This window comes from Triticum aestivum, chromosome 3A, assembly GCF_018294505.1.
Source record: "Triticum aestivum cultivar Chinese Spring chromosome 3A, IWGSC CS RefSeq v2.1, whole genome shotgun sequence".
In the NCBI taxonomy this organism is placed as follows: Eukaryota; Viridiplantae; Streptophyta; class Magnoliopsida; order Poales; family Poaceae; genus Triticum; species Triticum aestivum.
Window position 1 is genome coordinate 18,184,946 of NC_057800.1, and position 24,068 is coordinate 18,209,013.

General features: G+C 48.4%; 1 protein-coding gene across 1 annotated transcript; it reads left to right on the forward strand.

Annotated features, from left to right (window-relative positions):
- The first annotated feature begins 22,465 nt into the window (after positions 1-22,465).
- Positions 22,466-23,694, forward strand: LOC123057608 (expansin-A24-like). The gene is made up of 3 exons (XM_044480543.1): positions 22,466-22,718; positions 22,822-23,146; positions 23,242-23,694. The coding sequence occupies exons 1-3, from the start codon at positions 22,559-22,561 to the stop codon at positions 23,378-23,380; spliced, it is 624 nt and encodes a 207-aa protein (XP_044336478.1). The 5' UTR covers positions 22,466-22,558; the 3' UTR covers positions 23,381-23,694.
- Positions 23,695-24,068: the final 374 nt, after the last annotated feature.

Here is a 24,068-nt window from a genome sequence, read left to right on the forward strand (position 1 = left end):
TATACTGAGTTGGAGAATCAGCAGATCCAGCTCAACCTTAGCTTGAAGCTTGCTCAGGAGAACTTGAAGAAGGCGCAAGAAGAAGCAAAAGGTATGGCCGGTGAGGTTCTCCATTCTTAACGGGTGACTTTTCTTTCTTGTCCATTCTTGATGTTGGTTCCACTCGACGCGCCGCAGATAAACTGGAGGAAGCTCCGAAGAAGAAGGACCAAGATCTTGCAGAGGCACAGAAGGAGGCCTCGAGCAAAATGAAGCTCGCAGAAGAGAAACTGGCTTCGGTCGGAGCTCTTGAACAGGAGAACTCCAGACTGAAGACTGCTCTCGAGGCAGCTAATCGAGATGCCAGTCGACTGAAGAAAGAGAAGATGGCACTGCACGACAAGGCGGGTGAGCTATCGGGGAAGGTAAAAGATCTGGAGGCTTATCTCGGTGGACTCGCCAACAAGCTGTTTGTCATGCTCGAAGGTAATTATTCCAACCCGGCTGTCTTGTAGTTGTCGAGCCTGCGTACGGCCACCGTCTTACCCTTGAATCGTGTTTGCAGAATTCTGCCAGAACTTTGAAGAGGAGACCAGTCGAGTGGAACCAGGATTGGACCCTGTTAACTCTCTCGTGAAGGACGAGGCTGTAATGAACGTGCTCCGTTTGGAGTCTCGTACTGCCAGCGTCGTTGACTATTTGGCTCGGCTGAAAGTTGCGATGTCGCGGATCGACGCATCACTCTGGCCTGGGACGACGCTTCAAAACGACCTCGAGTCTCTGATGGCTCGACTTAACGAAGCCCAGGTCGAGTGGCGGAATGGAAGAAATCTTCAGCTAGATGTGGTGCTGATGTCGCTCTGTCCCTGGTCCGCGTCCATTGCAAGGAGGAGCAAGAAGAAAAGCTAGCGGCCATCCAAGTCGCCAATACCAGGAAGCACAGCTTTCAAGACTTCATGGAGACCTTCATCGCTGCTGCCACCCGTATTGCCGACGGGATCGACTAGGATGAGTTCGTCGCCCCTTCCAGTCCTCCTCCTGAGGAGTGAAAAAACTTTAAATTTACCTCAGAATGTCGAGTGGATTTGTAACCGTTAAACTCTGCCTTAAATTTGCCTCGGGATGCCGAGTGGACTTGTAACAGTTATACTTTGCCGAGCAGAGGGCTCGAGTACTTTGAGGTCTGGGACCTTTTAGGCTTTATCTTAAATTGATTTCTCGTTGGACATCTTCATGGTTTGATTCGTTGAGTGGAACTTGATCTTCACTCGGAATGACCTTGTATTTGCGGCGCAATTCCGAAGGGGGAGTTAGCAGTCGACTCACGGATTGGGTTGAGTCTTGTACTTAGGCGAGCACTGGACCGTAGCTAAGCCTCCGAGTGGGAGGTTTGCTCTCCACTCGGTAGGGTTTTTAAACACTTAGGCGAGCACTGGGCTGCAGCTAAGCCCCCGAGTGGGAGGTTTGCTCTCCACTCAGTAGAATTTTTTCAAACTTAGGCGAGTGCCTGACTGCAGCTAAGTCTCTAGGTGAGAGAACTTAGGCGAGTGCTGGACTGCAGCTAAGCCCCCGAGTGGGAGGATCGCTCTCCACTCGGTAGGATTTTTTCAAACTTAGGCGAGTGCCGGACTGCAGCTAAGTCTCTAGGTGAGAGAACTTAGGCGAGTGCTGGACTGCAGCTAAGCCCCCGAGTGGGAGGATCGCTCTCCACTCGGTAGGATTTTTTCAAACTTAGGCGAAACGGATTCGCAGCTAAGTCACCCACTGGGGGATTTCGTAAGCAAACAGGAGTGACAGCAATTACTGAAACACTCTTGCCTTTGATAAAAATAAACTGCAGCAATTTTTCTTATTACATCTCGTCCAAGGGAGAGCTCAAGTGTAAAAGGGGCGAAGTAGTTCCGCATTCCAAGCTCGTGGCTCGTCGATCTGGCAATCAACATTGTAGAGGTGATACACTCCATTGTGGAGGACTCTGGTGATGATGAAGGGGCCTTCCCAAGTAGGAGCAAGCTTGTGTGGTTTCTATTGATCCACTCGGAGGACCAAATCTCCTTCTTGGAAGGCTCGACTCTTCACATTTCGGGCGTGGAATCGACGCAAGTCTTGCTGATAAATGGTCGATCTGATCATGGCCATCTCCCTCTCTTCTTCTAGGAGGTCGACTGCGTCTTGCCGGGCCTGTTCTGCTTCATCTTCGGTGTAAAGCTCGACTCGGGGCGCGTTGTGAAGAAGATCACTTGGCAGAACCGCTTCGGCTCCATAAACCAGAAAGAATGGAGTTCTTCCAGTCGACCGGTTAGGGGTGGTCCTCAATCCCCACAGAACTGACGGAAGCTCGTCGACCCAAGCACCTGCCGCGTGCTTGAGATCACGCATCAGTCGAGGCTTTAGTCCTTTGAGAATCAGACCATTTGCTCTTTCAGCTTGTCCATTCGACTGGGGATGGGCGACCGATGCGTAGTCGACTCGAGTGCCTTGAGAGGCGCAAAAAGCTCTGAACTTGTCCAAATCGAAGTTTGACCCATTGTCAGTGATGATACTATGCGGGACTCTATATCTGAATGTTAGCCCTCTGACGAAACTGATAGCAGTGCAAGCATCAAGATTCTTGATAGGCTTAGCTTCAATCCATTTGGTAAACTTGTCGACTGCCACAAGCACATGAGTGAAAACACTTCTGCCTGTTCTCAGTGGACCAACCATGTCTAGTCCCCAAACAGCAAAGGGCCAGACGAGTGGAATGGTCTTCAGGGCTGATGCAGGCTTGTGTGACATGTTGGAGTAGAACTGGCACCCTCCACACTTGTCGACCATCTCTTTTGCCATCTCATTTGCTCTAGGCTAGTAAAATCCCGCTCGGTATGCTTTAGCCACAATGGTCCGAGAGGACGCATTGTGACCACAGGTCCCTGAGTGGATACCATCAAGGATTATCCGACCTTCTTCTGGTGTTATGCACTTCTGACCGATTCCAGTCGCGCTTTCTCTATACAACTGTCCCTTTATGACTGTGAAGGCCTTGGATCGGCGGACGATCTGTCGAGCCTCTTCCTCGTCCTCTGGGAGCTCTTTCCTTAGGATATACGCGATGTACAGTATCGTCCAGTCGGGAGTGATTGCCAAGACTTCCATGATTAGGTCGACCACAGCAGGAACTTCAACTTCAGTTGGATCTGTGGCACTTTTCGGTTGTGGGGCTTCTTCTGTGAAAGGATCCTCCTAGACTGACGGCGAGCGGATGTGCTCCAAAAACACATTGCTGGGAATGGCTTCTCTCTTGGAGCCTATCTTTGCCAGATCATCAGCTGCTTGATTTTTCAGTCGGGGGATGTGATGAAGCTCTAACCCCTCGAATTTCTTTTCTAGCTTTCTCACTGCGTTGCAATAACCAGTCATAGCCGGACTTCTGACGTCCCACTCCTTCATCACCTGATTAACCACCAAATCTGAGTCGCCATAGACCATCAGGCGACGAACGCCGAGTGAAATGGCCATGCGCAACCCATACAAAAGTGCTTCATACTCTGCTTCATTATTGGAGGAATCGAAGTGAATCTGGAGAACATATCTGAGCTTATCTCCTCGGGGGGAGACTAGAACTACTCCAGCACCGGAACCATTCAGCATCTTAGATCCATCGAAGAACATGGTCCAGTGCTCCGAGTGAACTTGAGTCGGAAGTTGATGTTCAATCCACTCGGCGATGAAATCTGCGATTGCTTGGGACTTGATAGCCTTCTTTGCTTCAAACTTGATATCTAAGGGAAGGAGTTCAATCGCCCACTTGGCCACTCGACCAGTTGCATCTCTGTTATGCAGAATCTCTGACAATGGGGCGTCGCTGACGACTGTAATGGAGTGGTCAGAGAAGTAATGTGCAACCTTCTTCGTGGTCATGTAGATCCCATATACAAGCTTCTGGTAGTGATGGTATCTTTGTTTTGAAGGGGTCAAAACTTCAGACAGATAATAGACTGGGCGCTGAACTCTGAAGGCCTTTCCTTCTTCTTCCCGCTCGACCATAAGTACTGTACTGACAACTTGTCTTGTGGCTGCAATGTAAAGCAGCAGAGGCTCTTTGCTGATTGGGGCAACGAGCACCGGCTGGGTGGTGAGCAGAGCTTTGAGCTCTACAAATGCTGCGTCAGCTTCTGGAGTCCACTCGAACTTGTCAGACTTCTTCATCAGTCGGTAAAGAGGCAACGCCTTTTCACCGAGACGAGAAATGAATCGACTTAGAGCGGCCAAGCAGCCTGTAAGCTTTTGGACATCGTGCACGCGTACAGGACGCTTCATCCGGAGTATGGTGCCAACCTTTTCAGGATTGGCATCGATCCCCCGTTTGGAAACAAGAAAACCGAGTAACTTTCCACTTGGAACTCCGAACATGCACTTTGATGGGTTGAGCTTGATATCATACCTCCTGAGGTTGGCAAAGGTTTCAGCAAGGTCAGCCCGCAGGTCGGAACCTTTCCGTGACTTGACCACAATATCATCCATGTATGCCTCCACATTCCGACTAATTTGAGTGAGTAGACACTTCTGAATCATTCTCATGAACGTGGCTCCAGCGTTCTTGAGGCCGAACGGCATGGTGACGTAACAGAAGCATCCGAATGGAGTGATGAAAGCTGTTTTGATCTCGTTGGGTCCATACAGACGGATCTGATGGTACCCGGAATAGGCATCTAGAAAAGACAATCTCTCGCATCCCGCAGTCGAGTTGACTATTTGGTCGAGCGAGGGAGGGGAAAATGATCTTTCGGGCAGGCCCGATTGATATGTTTGAAATCAATGCACATGAAAAGTGACTTGTCCTTCTTGGGGACCATGACAACATTGGCGAGCCACTCGGAATGGTAAATCTCTCGGATGAACTCTGCTGCTAAGAGCCGAGCCACCTCCTCACCAATAGCTTTCCTCTTCTGGACGGCGGACCGTTGAAGATGTTCTTTCACGGGCTTGAACTTCGGGTCGACTTGTAGACGGTGCTCAGCCAGCCCCCTGTGAACTCCAGGCATGTCAGAAGGCTTCCATGCGAAGACGTCCCAGTTCTCACGGAGGAACTGGATGAGCGCTTCTTCCTATTTGGAGTCGAGCGTCGTCGAGATGTGAGTCGGAGCAGCGCCGGGGTCGGTCGGGTGAATGTGAGCTGTCTTAGTTTCACCGGACGACTGAAAAGCAGATTCTGAAGCAGGCTTCTTGGCTCGTAGCAATTCACTCGGATCAGCAGTCTTCTGGTACTCTTGCAGCTCAACAACTGCCATCTGAGCGTCAGCAATCTTCGATCCTCAGCTTTCTTCCTATTGCCGGTAACGGTGATCACGCCTTTGGGGCCAGGCATCTTCAGTTTGAGGTACACGTAACATGGTCGAGCCATGAGGCGTGCGTAAGCTGGCCTGCCCAGAATGGCATGATAGGCACTTTGGAAGTCAACAACCTCGAATGTCAACTTTTCCTTGCGGTAATTCTTTGAATCGCCGAAAACCACATCGAGAGCAATCTGTCCGTGTGACATGGCCTTCTTCCCAGGAATGACTCCGTGGAAGCTCATGTTACTGGTACTGAGTCTGGACATCGGAATGCCCATCCCTTTCAATGTTTCAGCATATAGTATGTTCAAGCCGCTGCCACCATCCATCAGGACTTTGGTCAGTTGAGTGCCTTCGACAACTGGGTCGACCACCAAAGCTTGCCTCCCAGGGGTGGCAATGTGCGTAGGGTGATCGGACTGGTCGAAGGTGATGGCAGTCTGCGACCATTTCAGATAACTGGGTGTCGCCGGAGCAACCATGTTCACCTCACGGTTAATGACTTTCAGTCGGCTTTTTCTCTCGACATCAGCAAAAATCATCAGGATGGAATTGATTTGGGGGTATCCATCGTCACTGTCTTCCTTGTCCTCGACTCTGTTCGACTCTTTTTTCCTTATCCTTGGGTTGTTTGCCCTGAAACTGCCGGATCAGGAGCCGACACTGTCGAGTGGTATGCTTTGGGTAAATAAAATTACCCTCTTCATCTTTCTTGGTGTGGATGTGACATGGCAGATCCAAAACATCGTTTCCATCCTGATCCTTGACTTTCTTGGGCTTCCAGGTGCCCTTGGGTTTTCCCTTGAAGTTTCCCTGGGCTACGGCCAGGGCCTCCCCAGGAGCGGCTGGCTCGGCCTTCCGCTTCTGTTTCCGACTGGAGTTTCCTCCGGTTTCTTGGGCGACTGCCTTGTGCTTGCCACTCCGGAGTCGGTCCTTGTCTTCACCATTAGCGTACTTGGTGGCAATCTCCATCATCCGATTCAGAGACATCTCTCCAGTTCGACCGAACTTCAGATTCAACTCTCTGTATTTAACGCCTTCCTTGAAGGCACAAACTGCTTGATGGTCTGGCACATTCTCAACCGAGTGATGCAGTGTGGTCCACCTCTGGATGTATTCCCTTAGAGTTTCATTCGGCTTCTGCACGCAAGACCGTAACTCTGTAAGGCCTGCAGGTCGCTTGCATGTTCCTTCAAAGGTTGTGACAAACACTCGGGAGAGGTCCTCCCAAGTGTAGATGCTGCTGGGTGCCAACTGATTCAGCCACGCTCCGGCTGAGCCCTCTAACATGAGAGGCAAATGCTTCATGGCCACCTCATCATCGCCACCGCCGATCTGTACAGCCACTCGGTAATCTTCGAGCCAAGTGTCAGGCTTAGATTCGCCGGTGAACTTGCTGACCCCAGTCGCCAGCCTGAAGTTGGGAGGAATCACTGCGGTTCTGATGGCTCGACTGAAACACTCTGGCCCCGAGGCACGTGCTCTGCTGCTGGCAGGCGCATCTCTGTTGTGGCCCTCTCGATGAGCTCTGTTCCTGTCAACCAAACCTTGAACGAGGATGGATCTCGCATCAAAGCCTGGGTCTCTGGGGTCGACTAGAATCCTCTGCCCAACACTATGAGGGCGTCTGTCATCTTGCCGTCGAGGCGCATATGACCCACTCCTCGGGGGAGGGGTTGGCACTCGACGTCGATCATCACGGTCGAATCGGTGATCATACTGCTCATTCCTCCTGTACTAATCATGCCGGTCACCATGTCCCTCACGCCTCGGGGACGATCTCGGGCTGTGAGCCGACTCGACTGTATCCGTTGCGATGGATCGACTATGGATCCTGTTCCGCGACTGAGAGACAGCAGAATTCTGGTTTCCCGCCGCCCGGAGCAGCGCTTTGATCTGCAACAAGCCCCTTCCCGCCTCCGACTGGGAGGGCTGAATTGGTTCTGCTATACGGGCCGCAGTGGCCAAATTCTGAACTGGTGTTCGATATACCTGCGGCGGCGGGAAGAGCTGACGTCGACTGGACTCGGGAGCTTGCTGACGTCGACTGGACTCGGGAGCCCGCTGACGCGCTCGCTCATTGAGTATCCGCTGGAGATTCTCCAGTCGAGTGCGCTCGGCCAGGTTAGCCAAGCGCGCGTCCTCCAAGGCCCGGGCCTCAGGGGTTTCTCCGACAATAGGAGTGTGGAGCGCGTCCATGTTCCGACGGCGAAACTCCTCTCGCTGCAATTATGTGAGAGGTTCGGGGAGATACTCATGGTGGGGATGCGACGGGTCGCCCCCACCCGCGCCTCCACCAGCGCGAGGGAAACCAGGAGGACTGTGCGTCCCATCGACCGCTAGAACCTCAGCCGCTGGGTCGCTGCTGTCGCACTCGGATGCGGTCTCTGCGGAGCCAGTTGACAGGTCGAACAGGCCGCAGAGGGATTTGTCTGGCTCGATCGCCGCGACTTGCGGGGTGGCCGACTGGCGAGCCACGGCATGGCTCACCCACCTCTGAAGTCTCGACCGACCGGAGCGCTTATGCCGGTGGGAGACAGAGCGAGGGGACGATACGGGGGCCGACCGATACTGGGTCGACGACTGCCGCAGGAGGACGCCACGAACGCATGCGCGGAAATGCGTCGCGCCGCGGACGGGGAGCGCGTCGATGTCGAGTGGTGCCTCCTGGAGCCAGGCGGAGTCGTCGATAACGAACGTGAGCGCGCCGAGACGGATCTCGCGGCCCTCCACCAAAACTCCGCATGAAACCATGATCAAAGGGATCAAAGAAATCGCAACTTCTCCAATTAGGCGCTAAGATTCCGGCCCCAAGGTGGGCGCCAACTGTCGTGGTTCTAACTCTGACAGTGATGTAGGGGGGTATGTATGGAGAGGCTAGATCTTAGCTATTGGGAAGTTGTAAACACACCAAGATGTACGAGTTCAGGCCCTTCGCGGAGGAAGTAACAGCCCTACGTCTCGGTGCCCGGAGGCGGTCGACTGGATTACTAGCGTGTGAATTGACAGGGTGCGAACCCTTCATACTGAGGAGGGGGGTGGCTTATATAGAGTTTGCCGGCCCCTTCCTGCCCTCAGTAATGTAGGGTTTCAGGTACATTTAAGGTCGGGCGTTACTGGTAACGCCCCTAATAAAGTGCTATAATGACCATAAATACTACTTAACAGCTGACCGTTTGCCTGCGGAGTGACTACAGGTCTCCTAGCGGTCGAGTGGTTGGCTTCATGGTCGAGTGATAGCTTCTTGGTCGAGTGTCTTGAATCCGTCGAGTGGGATACCTTCAAGTCGATTGAAAGGTGACTTCCTCTGGGGACGTCCTTGGGTAGGGCTCTTTGGACAGGTCCGTGCCCCTACCCTAGGTACGTAGCTTCATCAGGTGGCTTATATAGAGTGCGCTAGGACCCTAGCCATCCCCCGTTACATAGAGTTCAATGTACATAAAGAGGGGACGTTACTGGTAACGCCAGCATTGAAGTGATATAAATGATCTTTAAGACTACAGAGTGAACGCCTAACCCGCCATGGTTGAGTGATAGCCTGCAGGTCGAGTGTCTTGAATCCGTTGAGTGGGATACCTTCAAGTCGATTGAAAGGCGACTTCTCCTAGGGATGTCCTAGGGTAGGGCTCCTTTGGACAGGTCCGTGCCCCTACCCTAGGTACATAGCTTCATCAGAGCCCCCGGCCGCTCGCTCCAAGCCATCCTCAAGTACCTCGAGGGCGGCAACGATCCTCCGCTCGAGTACCCGGCGGCCCTGGCCCCCCGCCGGAGTGGCGGCCCATGGCTGCCGAGGAGAATGTTGGGCGGGTCCTCCTCCTCTTGATCCTCCTCCCACTCCTCCGGGTCGCCGGCGCTGGCCGCGTCAAGGCCGAGCCCATGGAAACGCCGCTAGGATAGCGCACCCGCGACGCCTCCCTCGTCATTAACGAGGGTGGCCGCGCCTCCTCGGCTCCTACGTCCCGCCTCGTCAAGACGAAGACGGAGCCGGGGCTCGCCCCCGTGAAGAGCGAGCATGCTGACGAGGCAGCCATGAAGTGGCCGCAGGAGGATTGGGCGCGGCAGCGCCGCGCCCTGGAGGAGATCGTCGCATGGCGTCATTGCCACGATGAGGCAGGCGTCGTCGTCCTTGAGGACAGCGACGACGAGGCGCCTCCGCCGGCCAAACCAGTCCGCCAGGGCGACCCCGGGTAGGGGTCCAACAGCGACGGTCGTGTGAAGAAGCAGGACGATGATGGCGGCGACGACGACGACTATGAGGCGTGGGCAAAGTTCTTCGACCTGTAGGCGCGATAGGCCTTTGTTTTTGTTTTTAGTAGAGTTTATGTTTTTCATATGTAAAAAACTATGGAACGCCTAAACATCGCCGAATCTATGTCGTGTTTGCCAATTTTGGCCGAATGTCTTTTTAAAATATTTACAAAAAGTGCGTCTGGGGGCGACCTGGGGGCGGCGGCTGGAAATCTGATCGCCCCCACGCCGAAAATATCGCCGGTTCGCCCCCAACCGGCACTTTTTTCTAGCCCCTAGAGGGGCGAACGGCTGGAGATGCTCTTAGATCCGTTTCCTCCTCTAAATTATAGGGGATCAGTTAGACATGCTCTTACGGGTTGTTTTGTAAGGGTTGTTTTGCAAGAGATTGACATGTCCTCTGCCCCACTAATCTCCCTCCCCCTGATTTTAACTATGCCCCTCTCTCCCTAAGGATAGTTACCAAAGGAAGCATGTCTAACAAGTCTACTTTCTTGTGAGGGAAAACTTTACTGAATTTTATACATTAACTGGGGTGTTCACACTAGTGCAGAACCGGGCAATAGCACCGGTTCGTAAGGCCCTTTAGTGCCGGTTCTGTAACCGGCACTAAAGTGTAGGCACTAAAGCCCCCCCCCCTTTAGTACCGGTTCAGCATGAACCGGTGCTAAAGGGAGACCACGTGGCACGAGCCAGCTCCGGGGGCAGGGAGCCCTTTAGTACCGGTTGGTGAAACGAACCGGTATTAAAAGGTTGGGGGGTTGGGTTTATGATTTCTTTTTCGTTTAATTTTGTGTTTTCCATTTAATTCTTTTTTGTTTGCTGGTATTTTACGATACTACACATTGTACACGTTATGCATATATATAAATAGAATTTCTAGTATAGAACCGATCATATATATATATATATCATCAAATGTCTCACAAACCACCATATTAATTCACACATACATACTATATATATACAATTTCTCCTACAATGTTGCCTTCGGAGCCAGTGGCATTAGCCTAATTGGTGCCTTCGAAGCACGATGACAATTGGAAGTGGTTCATGGAGGCGGTAACGGGTAATGGTATTCTCCCTTCGGATCTATGACCTGGTCGAGCAAAAATCCCGCTATTTCCTCTTGAAGTGCTTGTACTTGCTCCGTTTGTAGGAGCTTCTCCCACACCTCTGTGAACTGTTAAGAAGGAGATCAATATGCATGTGTATTAGTTGTGTGACTACATATCGATAATGGTGTAAAAATTATGAATAGTGTTCTGACAAACGTACCCATTCCTGTCTTTGAGATCTGCTCCTTTCGGATGCCATCATGCAAATGTTCTCGCAAACGCAGTATGCACACAAATCAGTCCCCGGTGTCTGCTTCAGGGCCTTTACGAGAATGGAATTTGATCAGATAATAATTAATCAAGCATGATAGTTAAAGAGAAGGCAGCTAGCTAGCTAGCTAGTACTACTTAATTACTTACCTTGGGTCGAAACCATTTCAGTCTTTCTTTCCATTCGCCTGGAGTGACGTTGATGAATCTTGCCCAAGCCCTGCCCGCCGACAAAGAAAATGAATAAATGGGTTATTAAATAGTTCATATCAGGAAATGACAAATTACTAAATAGGCCGAGATATATAGTTAATAATGATTAAAATTACCTGTTGACTATCCCAAACAAGATGGTGTAGTCGCTTTGTTTTTTAAGTAGTGAGTCCAGTAGTTCAACTGTTCCGGCGTCAACTTTAATGATACACAAGATCCAGTGAAATCTGCATGCACACACGTTTGCATGTCTTAATTAAGCGGGCATATGTAAGGAAAAACATGTAGCTAGCTAGTAGGCAAAAACAAAGAATTTGTAGTACAAGACAGTGTGACTCACTGGAAGTTGTAAGGAAGTAGTATATCTTCATTGTATTTGAGGCGCTTCAAGAACTCTAGCATGCTGTCCTCTACATGCTTTTCATGATATGCATCTATTTTCCATGTGTATTCATTAACGGTGTTTGGGTCAATGAACCCAATGCCATAGCGTCCACTTTTTTTCATTTCATACATCTTCATCCTGCATAATACCACAGAAAAGAATATAGTGAGGATAATTGCAGGTAATGATTGATCAAAAGGATCACTACAGCTAGCTTGAGACTTAAATTACAGAAAGAAATCACTTACAGATAATAGCAACTGACGATAGATTTGTCGAGTGCGTCTTGATTGTATAACTGTAACAGTTCATTATACTCAACGGCCACAACTTTCTGATGGTAGTAATGATCCTTCTTAACTTCCACCATGAGGGACTCTCGATTGGAAATCTTGGTAATGTCCATGTACCATTGATGCAATTCATACATTCTCGTTGGGAGCTTCTTGACCTCGTCTGGCTTGACCAAAGGTTCGCCCCGGACATATTTCCGTTTTATTTCCTCCCCTCTAAGCACAGGCATGGGCTCGATCTCGAGGAGTTGTCCAACAGTGATGTTGAGAATTTTAGCCTGCGTTATATGCTCCTCGGTTATTACCACATTGCCCACCTCCGGAACGTAAACTGTTTGCCCACAGTAATATTGGGCGCGTGTACTCTCACGTGTTGTTGGCACAATAAGCGAGGGGATCGATTGCGCCGCCTGTTCTCCCAGCTGGGGAACGGTTTTCCCGCATTTTTTGACAGCTGCTTGTTGTTTGCTCGAGCTCGAGCTCGCCTCTCTCTGTAGACGTGCTCGATTTAACTTCCTGATGTGGCGCTCATAGTCTGTGTCAACAGGCTTGGGAGCTGGTGGTTGAGCCATACGAATGAAGTGGTCAATCTTTTCCTCAGGCACTTTCTCCCTTGGCGGCGGTGGCGGTTTCGGTCCAAAATGGGCGTCCACTTCTGCCCGCACTATGGCATTGGTTTGCTCCTCGGTCCTGTCGTAAGCCCTCTGAGGAAGAGGCACGAGGCTGCTTGGACCATATTTATATCGCTTGCCTCCGCCTGTACTTCCTGTACTACCTCGACTCGTACCGCTACACACCATAGCTGCGGGGTGTCTCTTCTGCGATTGCTGAGGCGGCGGAGACGACTGACGGGGCTGAGTTGGACAAGGAGGAGTGGCCTGAAGCTGTGCCGGACTTGGAGGAGGAGTGGCCTGAAGTTGTGCCGGACTTGGAGGAGGAGTGGACGTCTGACGCTGTGTCGGACTTGGAGTAGGAGTGGCCTGACGTTTTGCCAGACTTAGAGGAGGAGGAGTGGCCTGACGCGCTGGTGGACTTGCAGGAGCGGGAGTCTGCTAACTCGGTGGCGGACTTCGACGAGGAGTCGGCTGACGCGGTGTCGGTGGCCTTCGAAAGATGATGCAATCCTTTCTCCATAGGATGATATGATGTTTGGCCTCTCCGAGTGTGTGCTCCTCGTCACCTCCAGGAATGTCAAGCTCTAGCCCCGAATATTGGTCCACCACCTCATCAACCAAGACACGAGCATAGCCTGCTGGAATCGGGTTGCAATAGAAGGTTGCCTCGGGGGGATTTGTAAAAGCAACGGCGTCCGCCACCTTCATGAATATGTTCTTCATTTTGAAGTGTAGCTCGCAGTTAGTGTTCTCCATGATGTAATCCACAGGGTATCTATTCAGCATTGCGTCACCCGGGGTGGAACCCACGCTGCTTCTCGGCATGGATGGGGCAGTGCTATCCAATGCTGGATCATCCAGTATCTGCTGCAGCTGTTGAGACCCCCTTTAATGGCTAAGTGAGTCGATCTGCTCCTGCTGCCGCTGGAATTTGACTGCCAAGTCCGCATGCTTTGATTCTAGGCCTTGAAGGCGTTCATAGTCCAGCTTCCTCTGCTCCTCCTCCATCTTCCTCTTCTTCTCCTCCGCAATCTTCCTTCTCGCACGGGTTCTGTAGTTGGCGTTCCAGTCCGAAAACCCCTCATACCACGGAATAGCGCCCTTGCCTCGTGTTCTTCCCGGGTGTTCAGGATTTCCCAGAGCACGCGTAAGCTCGTCGTTCTCTCTGTTGGGCTGGAACACCCCCGATTGAGCCTCTTCTATTGCAACAAGTATCGCATCGTCGGCTCCGTTCAGACATGCCTTCGTCGAAACTTTGCCTGTCTTCGGGTCCAACTCCCCCCATGCGCATAGAACCAAGTCCTGCACCTGGGGGGCCAGCTCCTAGTAACCGGAGTGACACCTGCATCCTCCATCTCTTTCTCAAACTTATCCCACTTAGGCATTGCCACCGCGTAGCCACCTGGCCCCAGCTTATGAAACTTATCCTTTTTTTCGGCATTCTTCTTGTTTATTCTCGACCGTTCCTTAGCTAATTCCGAATCCTTGAATTTCACGAAATCGTCCCAATGAGCACTTTGCTTCTCTAGTGTTCCCTCGAATACTGGAGTCTTCCTTCCTCCCTTGACGTACTTGTCCCATTCACGATTCTTGTGGTTCTTGAATGAAACCGCCATCTTCCTAAGAGCAGCGTCCTTGACTTTCTGCACATCTGCTTATGTGAAATGATCTGGTAGGATGAAATGTTCCATGAGAGTATCCCAAAGCAGACCTTTTTGTCTGTCGTCGACAAAAGTAAGATCTGGACGTGGCTTTGCTGGCTCTCTCCATTCTTGAAGGGATATCGGGAGTTGGTCCTTCACAAGAACTCCGCACTGACGAACGAACTTGTCCGCAATCTTCTTAGGCGCTAATGGTTCGCCATTAGGTCTGATTGCCTCGATATTGTACTTTACGCCCTCCTTCAACTTTTTGTTCGGGCCTCGTTTCGTCCTGTTGCCCGAAGATTTGCTCGATCCGGATGGCTGAAAGAAGAAAGATCGATTCGTTAATATATCTTCAAGTCATTTAAAACATGTGATGATCACCAGATGCCTGCTTATATAAATATATATACCTCGCCGGTCTTTGTTGTTTCAAGATCAACATTTTCTTCGTCATCATCATAATCATAGTTCATGACTTCATCAATTCGGTCGTCGCGATCGAATATCATATCACCCTCCCCGGTGTTGTTTAGAAATTCGGAGCCGTCATAATCTTCTTCATTCTGATCATCATCTGGCCCGCGAGGATGGCGTATCATATCGAACAGGGCCTGTTCTCCCTCTCTGCCGGTATTGTCCGCCATAGCTTTTATTTAACTAATCCAAAAGAAATATAAAACAATTTAGCATTCAAATTACATCGTCTCGAATAATAGATATAATCTCGAATACATCGTCTCGAATAATAGATATAATCTCGAATAATATATAATCTCGAATACATCGTCTCGAATATTATATATCGAATACATCACTGGCTAGGTAGCTAATAAAGATCGAATACTACAGAAGAATCTAGGACACTCGCGGTTCCTGCAGCGCGGGAGGTGGACACCCAAAGAGAAGGAACCCTCACAGGATCATAGCTGAAGTGAGATCCCTGAAGAAACTGCCAGGTATTGGAGAACCTGCCGCCCTCTAACGCAACCATGTAGCGATGGACGTGCTCGTCCTCCTCCCTGACACGGCGACGTACCACCTCCGGCGGGGCCGGCTCCCTCCGCACCGAAACTGGCCCACGCGAACGCCACCAAACGAGATCAGGGTCGACGACGGGACCCGGGGCCAGGTTCCTCATCAAGCGGCGTGCCCCTCCAGGCAGCACCTCCCAGTGCCAGCCCGGCGGAGCCCAGTCCCGGACATGGGTCAGCCGGACGTCATCGCGGACGGGTCGACGGCGAGGATGCGGGCCGGGCATCGTCGAGAACAAATACTAGCTATATGCCCGCAAAAAGTAACATTTTTTTAATGATTGGATTTTGAGAACTAAAATTTGTAACATTTCTATATAACTAACATTTCTATAACATTTCTAACAATGCTATATAACTAACATTTCTATAACATTTCTAATATTTCTATAACTGAAAAACAGAAAAAAAAAATTATAACATTTCTATATAACTAACATTTGTATAACATTTCTAATATTTCTATAACTAAAAAAAGAAAAATTTATAATTTTTTTATAACTATTTCTATAACTAAAAAACAGAAAAATTTCTAACAATTCTAACTTTTTTATAACTATTTCTATAACTAAAAAACAGAAAATTTTCTAACAATTCTAACATTTCTATAACATTTCTAACAATGCTATATAACTAACTATTTCTATAACTAAAAAAGAAAAATTTCTAACTTTTTTATAACTATTTCTATAACTAAAAAACTAAAAAAAAGTATATGTGTGTGTGCTCACCGGCGAGGCGAGAGGCGACGGGGGGCGGCGTCGGGGACGGCGACGACGGGGATGGAGACGACGGGGACAGGGACGGGGCGGCGACGACGGGGACGGGGACAGGGCGGCGACGACGTACGGGGACGGGGACGAAGCGGGACGGGCCGGGATGGGGCGGCGGTGACGACGGGGACGGGGACGACGGGGCGGCGACGACGGGGACGGGGTGGTGACGGGGGCGGCGACGAGGGATATGGAGACAGGGGCGGCGAGCGACAGGGCAGAGGAGAAGAAGCAGATGAGAAACTGAAATTTTTGAAGCGTTTAGTTATATAGGATGGACCTGCCACCAACCGGTACTAAAGGCCTGTTTTGGCCAGGCCAAGCGGCGGGAAGCGCACCCCCTTTAGTACCGAGTGGTGGCTCCAACCGGTACTAAAGGCCCCCCTTTAGTACCGGTTGGTGCCACGAACCGGTACTAAAGGGGGTGCGCTGGCGCAGGTGCGGTGCGGCAAGTTTAGTCCCACCTTGCTAGCCGAGGGGTGTCCGCACTGGTTTATAAACCCCCGTGCGGTAGCTCTCTTGAGCTCCTCTCCAAAGCAGGCCTACTGGGCCTACATGTTCTGTGCTGCCCTGTGGGCCTACTGGGCCTTTGCGGGCCTGCATCCTGGCCCAACAACAGGTTGGGTTTCTGGTCGTATGCAGGCCGCTCTGGCCCAGTGGACGGGCTTTTTGTTAATTTGTTTTTTGCTTTATTTATTTTTGCTTTATTTATTTTTGAGTTGTTTTTTGTGTATTTAGAGTTTCTTTGTGAATATTTTTGCTTTAGGTACAAAAAATTACAAACTTTCTGTTAGTGCTCGTAGTTTTCAAATTTGAATAATTTAAATTTTGAATTATTTGAAATTAGTGTGAATCACTAGTTTGTGAATAACTTAACTTTAAAAATCAGTAAAGGCATGAAAGAATTTGTTTGCACATAAAATTTCTTCGCGTTTCAAATGCCAAAACACATAACTACCCTAACTATTACAGAGATTCCCTCCTGGGTGTGAAACACAGAACAAAGTGATGATAGAGAAGCCGATCACATCCCAGATCTTTGGATGTGAAACTTTTTCTTCGCGTGTGTCCTTTTGCGCCGTAACCATAGAAAATCTTCATCATTTAACGGGATGCTCAGGTCAATATTCACTGTGAATGGAGCAATTTCATCAAACTTTTCATAATCTTCTGACATGTCTGTCTTGTCATCCACTCCCATGATGTTTCTCTTCCCAGAAAGAACTATGTGTCGCTTTGGCTCATCGTACGATGCATTCGCTTCCTTATCTTTTTTTTTCTCGGCTTGGTAGACATGTCCTTCACATAGAAAACCCGTGCCACATCATTGGCTAGGACGAATGGTTCGTCTACATAGGCAAGATTGTTGAGATCCACTGTTGTCATTCCGTACTGCGGGTCTTCCGTTACCCCACCTCGTGTCATATTGACCCATTTGCACCGAAACAAAGGGACCTTCAAACCACGTCCATAGTCAAGTTCCCATATGTCCTGTATATAACCATAATATGTTTCCTTTCCCGTCTTGGTTTCTGCATCAAAGCGGACACCACTGTTTTGGTTCGTGCTCTTCTTATCTTGGGCGATCATGTAAAATGTATTACCATTTATCTCGTACCCTTTGAAACTCATTATATTCGAAGATGGTAACTGGGACAGCAAGTACAGGTCATCTTCAATAGAGGTGTCATGCATGGTATGTGTCTGCAACCAGCTGGCGAAACTCCTGGTTTGTTCACGTGTAATCCAGTCATCAGACCGCTCCGGGTGTTTGGAGCGTAGCAAATTCTTGTGTTCATCCATATACGGAGCCACCAAGGCGGAATTCTGTAGAACTGTGTAGTGTGCTTCAGTGAGAGAATGTCCGTCCATACATATTATTTGTTTCCCTCCTAGCGTGCCTTTTCCATCCAGTCTTCCCTTATGCCGCGATTCAGGAACACCAATCGGCTTAAGGTCGGGAATAAAGTCAATACAAAACTCAATGACCTCCTCATTTTCATGGCCCTTGGAGATGCTTCCTTCTGGCCTAGCACGGTTATGAACATATTTCTTTAAGACTCCCATGAACCTCTCAAAGGGGAACATATTGTGTAGAAATACAGGACCCAAAACGTTAATCTCTTTGCATAGGTGAACTAGAACGTGTGTCATGATGTTGAGAAGGATTGTGGGAACACCAACTCGAAACTGACAAGACATTACACCAAATAATTCTCTAACCTTGGTATGATTTCTGGATCGATTACCTTCTGAGAGATTGCATTGAGAAATGCACATAGCTTCACAATGGCTAATCGAACATTTTCCGGTAGAAGCCCCCTCAATGCAACCGGAAGCAGTTGCGTCATAATCACGTGGCAGTCATGAGACTTTGGGTTCTGGAACTTTTTCTGTGCCATGTTTATTATTCCCTTTATATTCGACGAGAAGCCAGATGGTACCTTAATACTGAGCAGGCATTCAAAGAAGATTTCCTTCTCTACTTTGGTAAGAGTGTAGCTTGCATGACCCTTATGTATGCCGTCTTTTCCGTGCATACGTTGCTGGTTCTCCCGTGCCTCAGGTGTATCTTTTGTCTTCCCATACACGCCCAAGAAGCCAAGCAGGGTCACACAAAGATTCTTCGTCACGTGCATCACGTCGATTGCGGAGCGGACCTCTAGGTCTTTCCAATAGGGCAGGTCCCAAAATATAGATTTCTTCTTCCACATGGGTGCGCGTCAGTCAGCGTCATTCGTAACAGGTTGTCCACCTGGACCCTTTCCAAAGACCAACTTCAAATCCTTGACCATATCATGTACATCAGCACCAGTACGGTGGCGAGGTTTCGTCCGGTGATCCGCCTCACCTTTGAAATGCTTGCCTTTCTTTCTTCCGGGATGCCTGCTCGGAAGAAATCGACGATGTCCCAGGTACACATTCTTCTTACAATTAGCCAAATATATACTGTCGATATCGTCCAAACACTGCGTGCATGCGCGGTATCCCTTGTTTATCTGTCCTGAAAGGTTACTGAGAGCAGGCCAATCATTGATGGTCACGAATAGCAACGCCTTTAGGTCAAATTCTTCCCCCATGTACTCATCCCACGCACGTACACCGTTCCATTCCATAATTGTAAGAGTTCTTGAACTAATGGCCTTAGGTACACATCAATGTCGTTGCCGGGTTGCTTAGGGCCTTGGATGAGCACTGGCATCGTAATGAACTTCCGCTTCATGCACAACCAAGGAGGAAGGTTATACAAACATAGAGTCACAGGCCAGGTGCTATGGTTGCTGCTCTGCTCCCCAAAAGGATTAATGCCATCTGCGCTTAGACCAAACCATACGCTCCTTGCATCATCTGCAAACTCCTTCCCGTACTTTCTTTCGATTTTTCTCCACTGCGACCCATCAGCGGGTACTCTCAACTTTCCGTCTTTCTTACGGGCTTCTCTGTGCCATCGCATCGCCTTGGCATGCTCTTTGTTTTGGAACAAACGTTTCAACCGTGGTATTATAGGAGCAAACCACATCACCTTGGCAGGAATCTTCTTCCTGGGGCGCTCGCCCTCGTCATCACCAGGGTCATCGCGGCTGATCTTATAGCACAATGCATCGCATACCGGGAAAGTGTTCAAATCCTCGTACTTACTGCGGTAGAGGATGCAATCATTAGGGCATGCATGTATCTTCTGCACCTCTAACCCTAGAGGGCAGACAACCTTCTTTGCTTCGTACGTACTCTCGGGCAATTCGTTGTCCTTTGGAAGCATATCCTTTATCATTACCAGCAACTTTCCAAATCCCTTGTCAGATACACCATTCTCTGCCTTCCATTGTAGCAATTCCAGTGTGGTGCCCAGCTTTTTCTTGTCACCTATGCAATTCGGGTACAACAATTTTTTGTGATCCTCTAACATGCGCTGCAACTTCTTCTTCTCCAAATCACTTGTGCAGTTTCTCCTTGCATCGGCAATGGCCCGACCTAGATCATCAACGGGCTCATCTGATGCCTCTTCTTCAGCTTCTTCCCGCATTGCCGGCTCAGCTTCTTCCCACATTACCAGCTCAGCTTCTTCCCCCATTGTTGTATCATCGTATTCAGGGAACCCATGGCCAGGATAGCTGTCGTCGTCCTCTTCTTCTTCATTGTCTTCCATCATAACCCCTCTTTCTCCGTGCTTGGTACAAACATTATAGTGGGGCACGAAACCGGACTTAAACAGGTGGACGTGAATGGTTCTTGACTTAGAGTAATTTAGACCATTCTTACAGACAGCACATGGACAAGGCATAAAACCATCCGCCCGCTTGTTTGCCTCAGCCGCAAGCAGAAAAGTTTGCATGCCATTAATGAACTCGGGAGAGCATCGGTCATCGTACATCCATTGTCGGATCATCTTCAATACACAACACCAAAAACACCAAATTAATACAAGTTCATACATAAAGTTCATACAACACTTAAATGCAACAAACAAATAACTCTCTAGCTAAAGGATTTAAATGCAACAACAAATGCGATCAAGATTGCAACTAAGGTAACAATTGATCCAACAGCATAATGATACCAAGCCTCACTATCGATGGCATATTTTCTAATCTTTCTAATCTTCAAGAGCATTTTCTCCATCTTGATCTTGTGATCATCGAAGACATCGGCAACATGCAACTCCAATTCCATCTTCTCCCCTTCAATTCTTTTCAATTTTTCTTTCAAGTACTCGTTTTCTCTTTCAACTAAATTTAATCTCTCGACAATAGGATCGATTGGAATTTCCGGTTTACATACCTCCTAGAAAAAATATCTATATCAACTTGATGGGCATAATTTGTCATAAACACGAAATGCAACTAGTTTTAAAAGAGAATATATATACCACATCCGAATCATAACAAGGACGAGAGCCGACGGGGACGGATATCAAAACCATGGCACTATGTATAACAAACAACGTACGGGTAAGATAATTATACGAGTAACTATATATCCAAATCACACAAACATCAATTTTTATATAAAATTTCATGAACAAGAGGCTCACCACAAGGTGGTGCCGGCGACGGGACGGTGCGGGCGATCGACGGTGGTTACGGCGGAGATTTTGAAGGCACTAAGTAAACCACACCTACATATGCAAACTAAGTGTTATTTTGACCTCAATTTGCATATAAATCAAATACTACCACATATAATTCCTCCCAAATTACTAAACTCACAAATTAAACACTATATAAAGCATTGCAAGAGCTAATCTAGCAATGAGAGATGAAAGGACAAAGTTGCTAACCTTTGTGATCATTTGAATCGATGGGGACCTTCAAATCTTGATAAATTTTGGGCAAAATGTGTGATGAGCTCGAGAGAAAGAGGGGAAGAACAGAGAGGGAGGGGAAAGGGGAAGAACAGAGCGAGCTCGGGTGGACGAAGGGTTTATGTAGGACGACCTTTAGTACCGGTTCGTGACACGAACCGGTACTAAAGGTGCTGGAGGGGCCCCAGACTGACAACATCCTGCCACCACTCTCATTAGTACCGGTTCGTGGCACGAACCGGTGCTAAAGGTTCGCCGGGAACCGGTACTAATGAGAGCGGCCCGGCTAGCCGTTGGAACCGGCACTAATGGACACATTAGTGCCGGCTCAAATTCAAACCGGCACTAATGTGCTTCACATTTGACCCTTTTTCTACTAGTGTCATAGGATAGCTTACAATACTAAGTTCTAGAGCATATTTAGCTAATCTAACTCGCTCAAAAAAAAAAAGAAGCTAATCTAACAGAATCATGATTACTTCTCCTCTCTTCATGCACAAAGGTAAATTACACTTTAGCTTGCTCTGTGATCTCCAATATAATACTGAAATCGCATGGGTATCTCCTGTTCTTTAATGCAGAAAGCTGACTCTAAAGCGGAATAATTTGCAAACACTAATTAAGATTATTCTTAACATTAAGTAGCATACAATCAAGCGAGCGGTGCCTTCCATCGGTTTTTTCAAATTCCTTTGTACTTTTCAAAATATTATGCACATAGTTTTTTAGTTCCTTTTTTTAAATATTTATGATTTTTTTAAATCACGGACATTTTTTAATATCCAAGATTTAAAAATAAAATCCGACAACATTTTTTGTAATACATGTACATTTTAAATCTTGAGAACATCTCTTTAAATCTGTGCACATTTTCTGATTTTACCGATATTTTACAAATTCTTGAACGTTGCCTGGTTTGGCATCCATTACGAATTTACGATCTACATGAACAAACCGATGAATATTCAATTTCTTGTCGACCATACATTAAAAATGGATGGATTCAAAGGATCTATGCATATGGATGTACCTTACTGACAACTCAAGGTTTCTTCACGACCTAATCATCAGATACCGCAGCCGCGCCGACGTTAAGGACCAGGTGCAGCACACGATTACTCGTAGTATGATTCAAGGAATGTGTCTGCGCATACGTAAATATAGGCCCTCAAGCCATGGCACGGCTGCACGGCCAGGCACATTTGCACGCTAGCTGCTTCATTCACCAATCAGGGTGGCCTTGCAACGTACGAAAGAATCAACCGCATGTGAAGACTATATAAACAAACGATCGTGAGATTATGAGCACCACATCACCACACAACCATCAGCGACAAATCAATATAGACCGTACTCATCAGCTTGCGCGCTCCAGTTTTCGGATCAGCTACATATATCATAAGTTGTGAAGTTTCGAGGGCAACCATAGATATGGCTCGAGCTCGAGTTGTTGCAGTGGTGCTGCTGGCGGTCGGCAGTTTGCTGCTGTCTGCGGCTGCGGACACCGCAACTGCGCCATCCCCGCAACCGTTCGTCTGGCAGAAGGCGCATGCAACGTTCTATGGTGGTGCTGATGCCTCTGACACAATGGGTAATCAGTCAAGTCACGCCACTATATCTATCTAGTGCGTGCATGCCTGCTTCATCTTTTTCTTCTGTCTATTAACAGTTGCAATGTGTATTATATATTGCAGGTGGCGCATGCGGGTACGGCAACCTCTTCGCTGAAGGTTACGGGACGCGTACGGTGGCTCTGAGCACCGTGTTGTTCAATGACGGCGCCGCGTGCGGGCAGTGCTACAAGATAGCATGCGACCGCAAGCGCGCGGACCCATTGTTTTGCAAGCCTGGTGTGACGGTCACCGTCACGGCCACGAACTTTTGCCCGCCCAACGATGCCCTCCCCAATGACAACGGCGGCTGGTGCAACACGCCAAGGCCGCACTTCGACATGGCCCAGCCGGCCTGGGAGAAGATTGGTGTTTATAAAGGTGGCATCATCCCCGTCATGTACCAAAGGTATATATGCGCTTCTTATTAGTTTAAAAATTAGTCTAGAGTCACCGGAGGCACATGACATTAACTTTTTCTATACCACTGCCATACAAATGCAGAGTTCCGTGCGTGAAGCGGGGTGGTGTGAGGTTCAGAATCAATGGTCACGATTACTTCAATCTTGTGCTTGTGAGCAATGTTGCTGCAGCAGGCTCGATCAAATCCATGGATGTCAATAGCTCTGACTCTGAAGACTAGATGCCAATGGCACGCAATTGGGGTGCTAACTGGCACTCGCTGGCGAACCTCACCGGAAAGATGCTCTCCTTCAGACTAACCAACACAGATGGACATACACTTGTGTTCAATAACGTTGTGCCAAAGGGATGGACCTTTGGGCAATCATTTGTTAGCAAATTGCAATTCTAGCGAGCAATGTCTGTCGACCAATTATTTACCAGGGCAAGTGATGGATTTGTAATAACTATGTTGCATAAAATGCAAGTTATGGCGCTTAATGTTTGTGCTGACTGTAGCACTGATCTAATTTTACCATTCAATTTGTTCATACTCACGGTGCAATTCCTATGGTGTATATATACAAGTTCCAGTTCATTAGATCGATTGCGTATTCTTTAAATTCACTTATATGATGCATTATGTAAATAGATTCTTTCATTCTGTTCCTATGTATGGTAAAACGCTAACATATAAGCATATAAAATATCCATGCAGAAAACAGAAATTATGTATTCCTTTTGAATGTATATATAGATCTTTGATGCACTATATAACTATTTCAAGGGGAATAGATTGGAACAGAAGTCATGAGGAGAGAGAAAGTGGTTGCTTATCTTGGACAGTTTAAGACAAGTAAAAGTTGAATATGCAAAGTATTGATGTAAAAGTCCTCCTGTCATCTCCTGTTTTGAACCTATTTGATTAT

What these genes read in the sequence shown, in the direction of transcription:
- LOC123057608 (XM_044480543.1), top strand. Translation starts at nt 22,559, where the DNA reads ATGGCTCGAGCTCGAGTTGTTGCAGTGGTGCTGCTGGCGGTCGGCAGT. An exon ending in TGATGCCTCTGACACAATGG is followed by an intron (nt 22,719 to 22,821) that starts GTAATCAGTCAA and finishes TATATATTGCAG; the next exon opens with GTGGCGCATGCGGGTACGGC. An exon ending in ATCCCCGTCATGTACCAAAG is followed by an intron (nt 23,147 to 23,241) that starts GTATATATGCGC and finishes ATACAAATGCAG; the next exon opens with AGTTCCGTGCGTGAAGCGGG.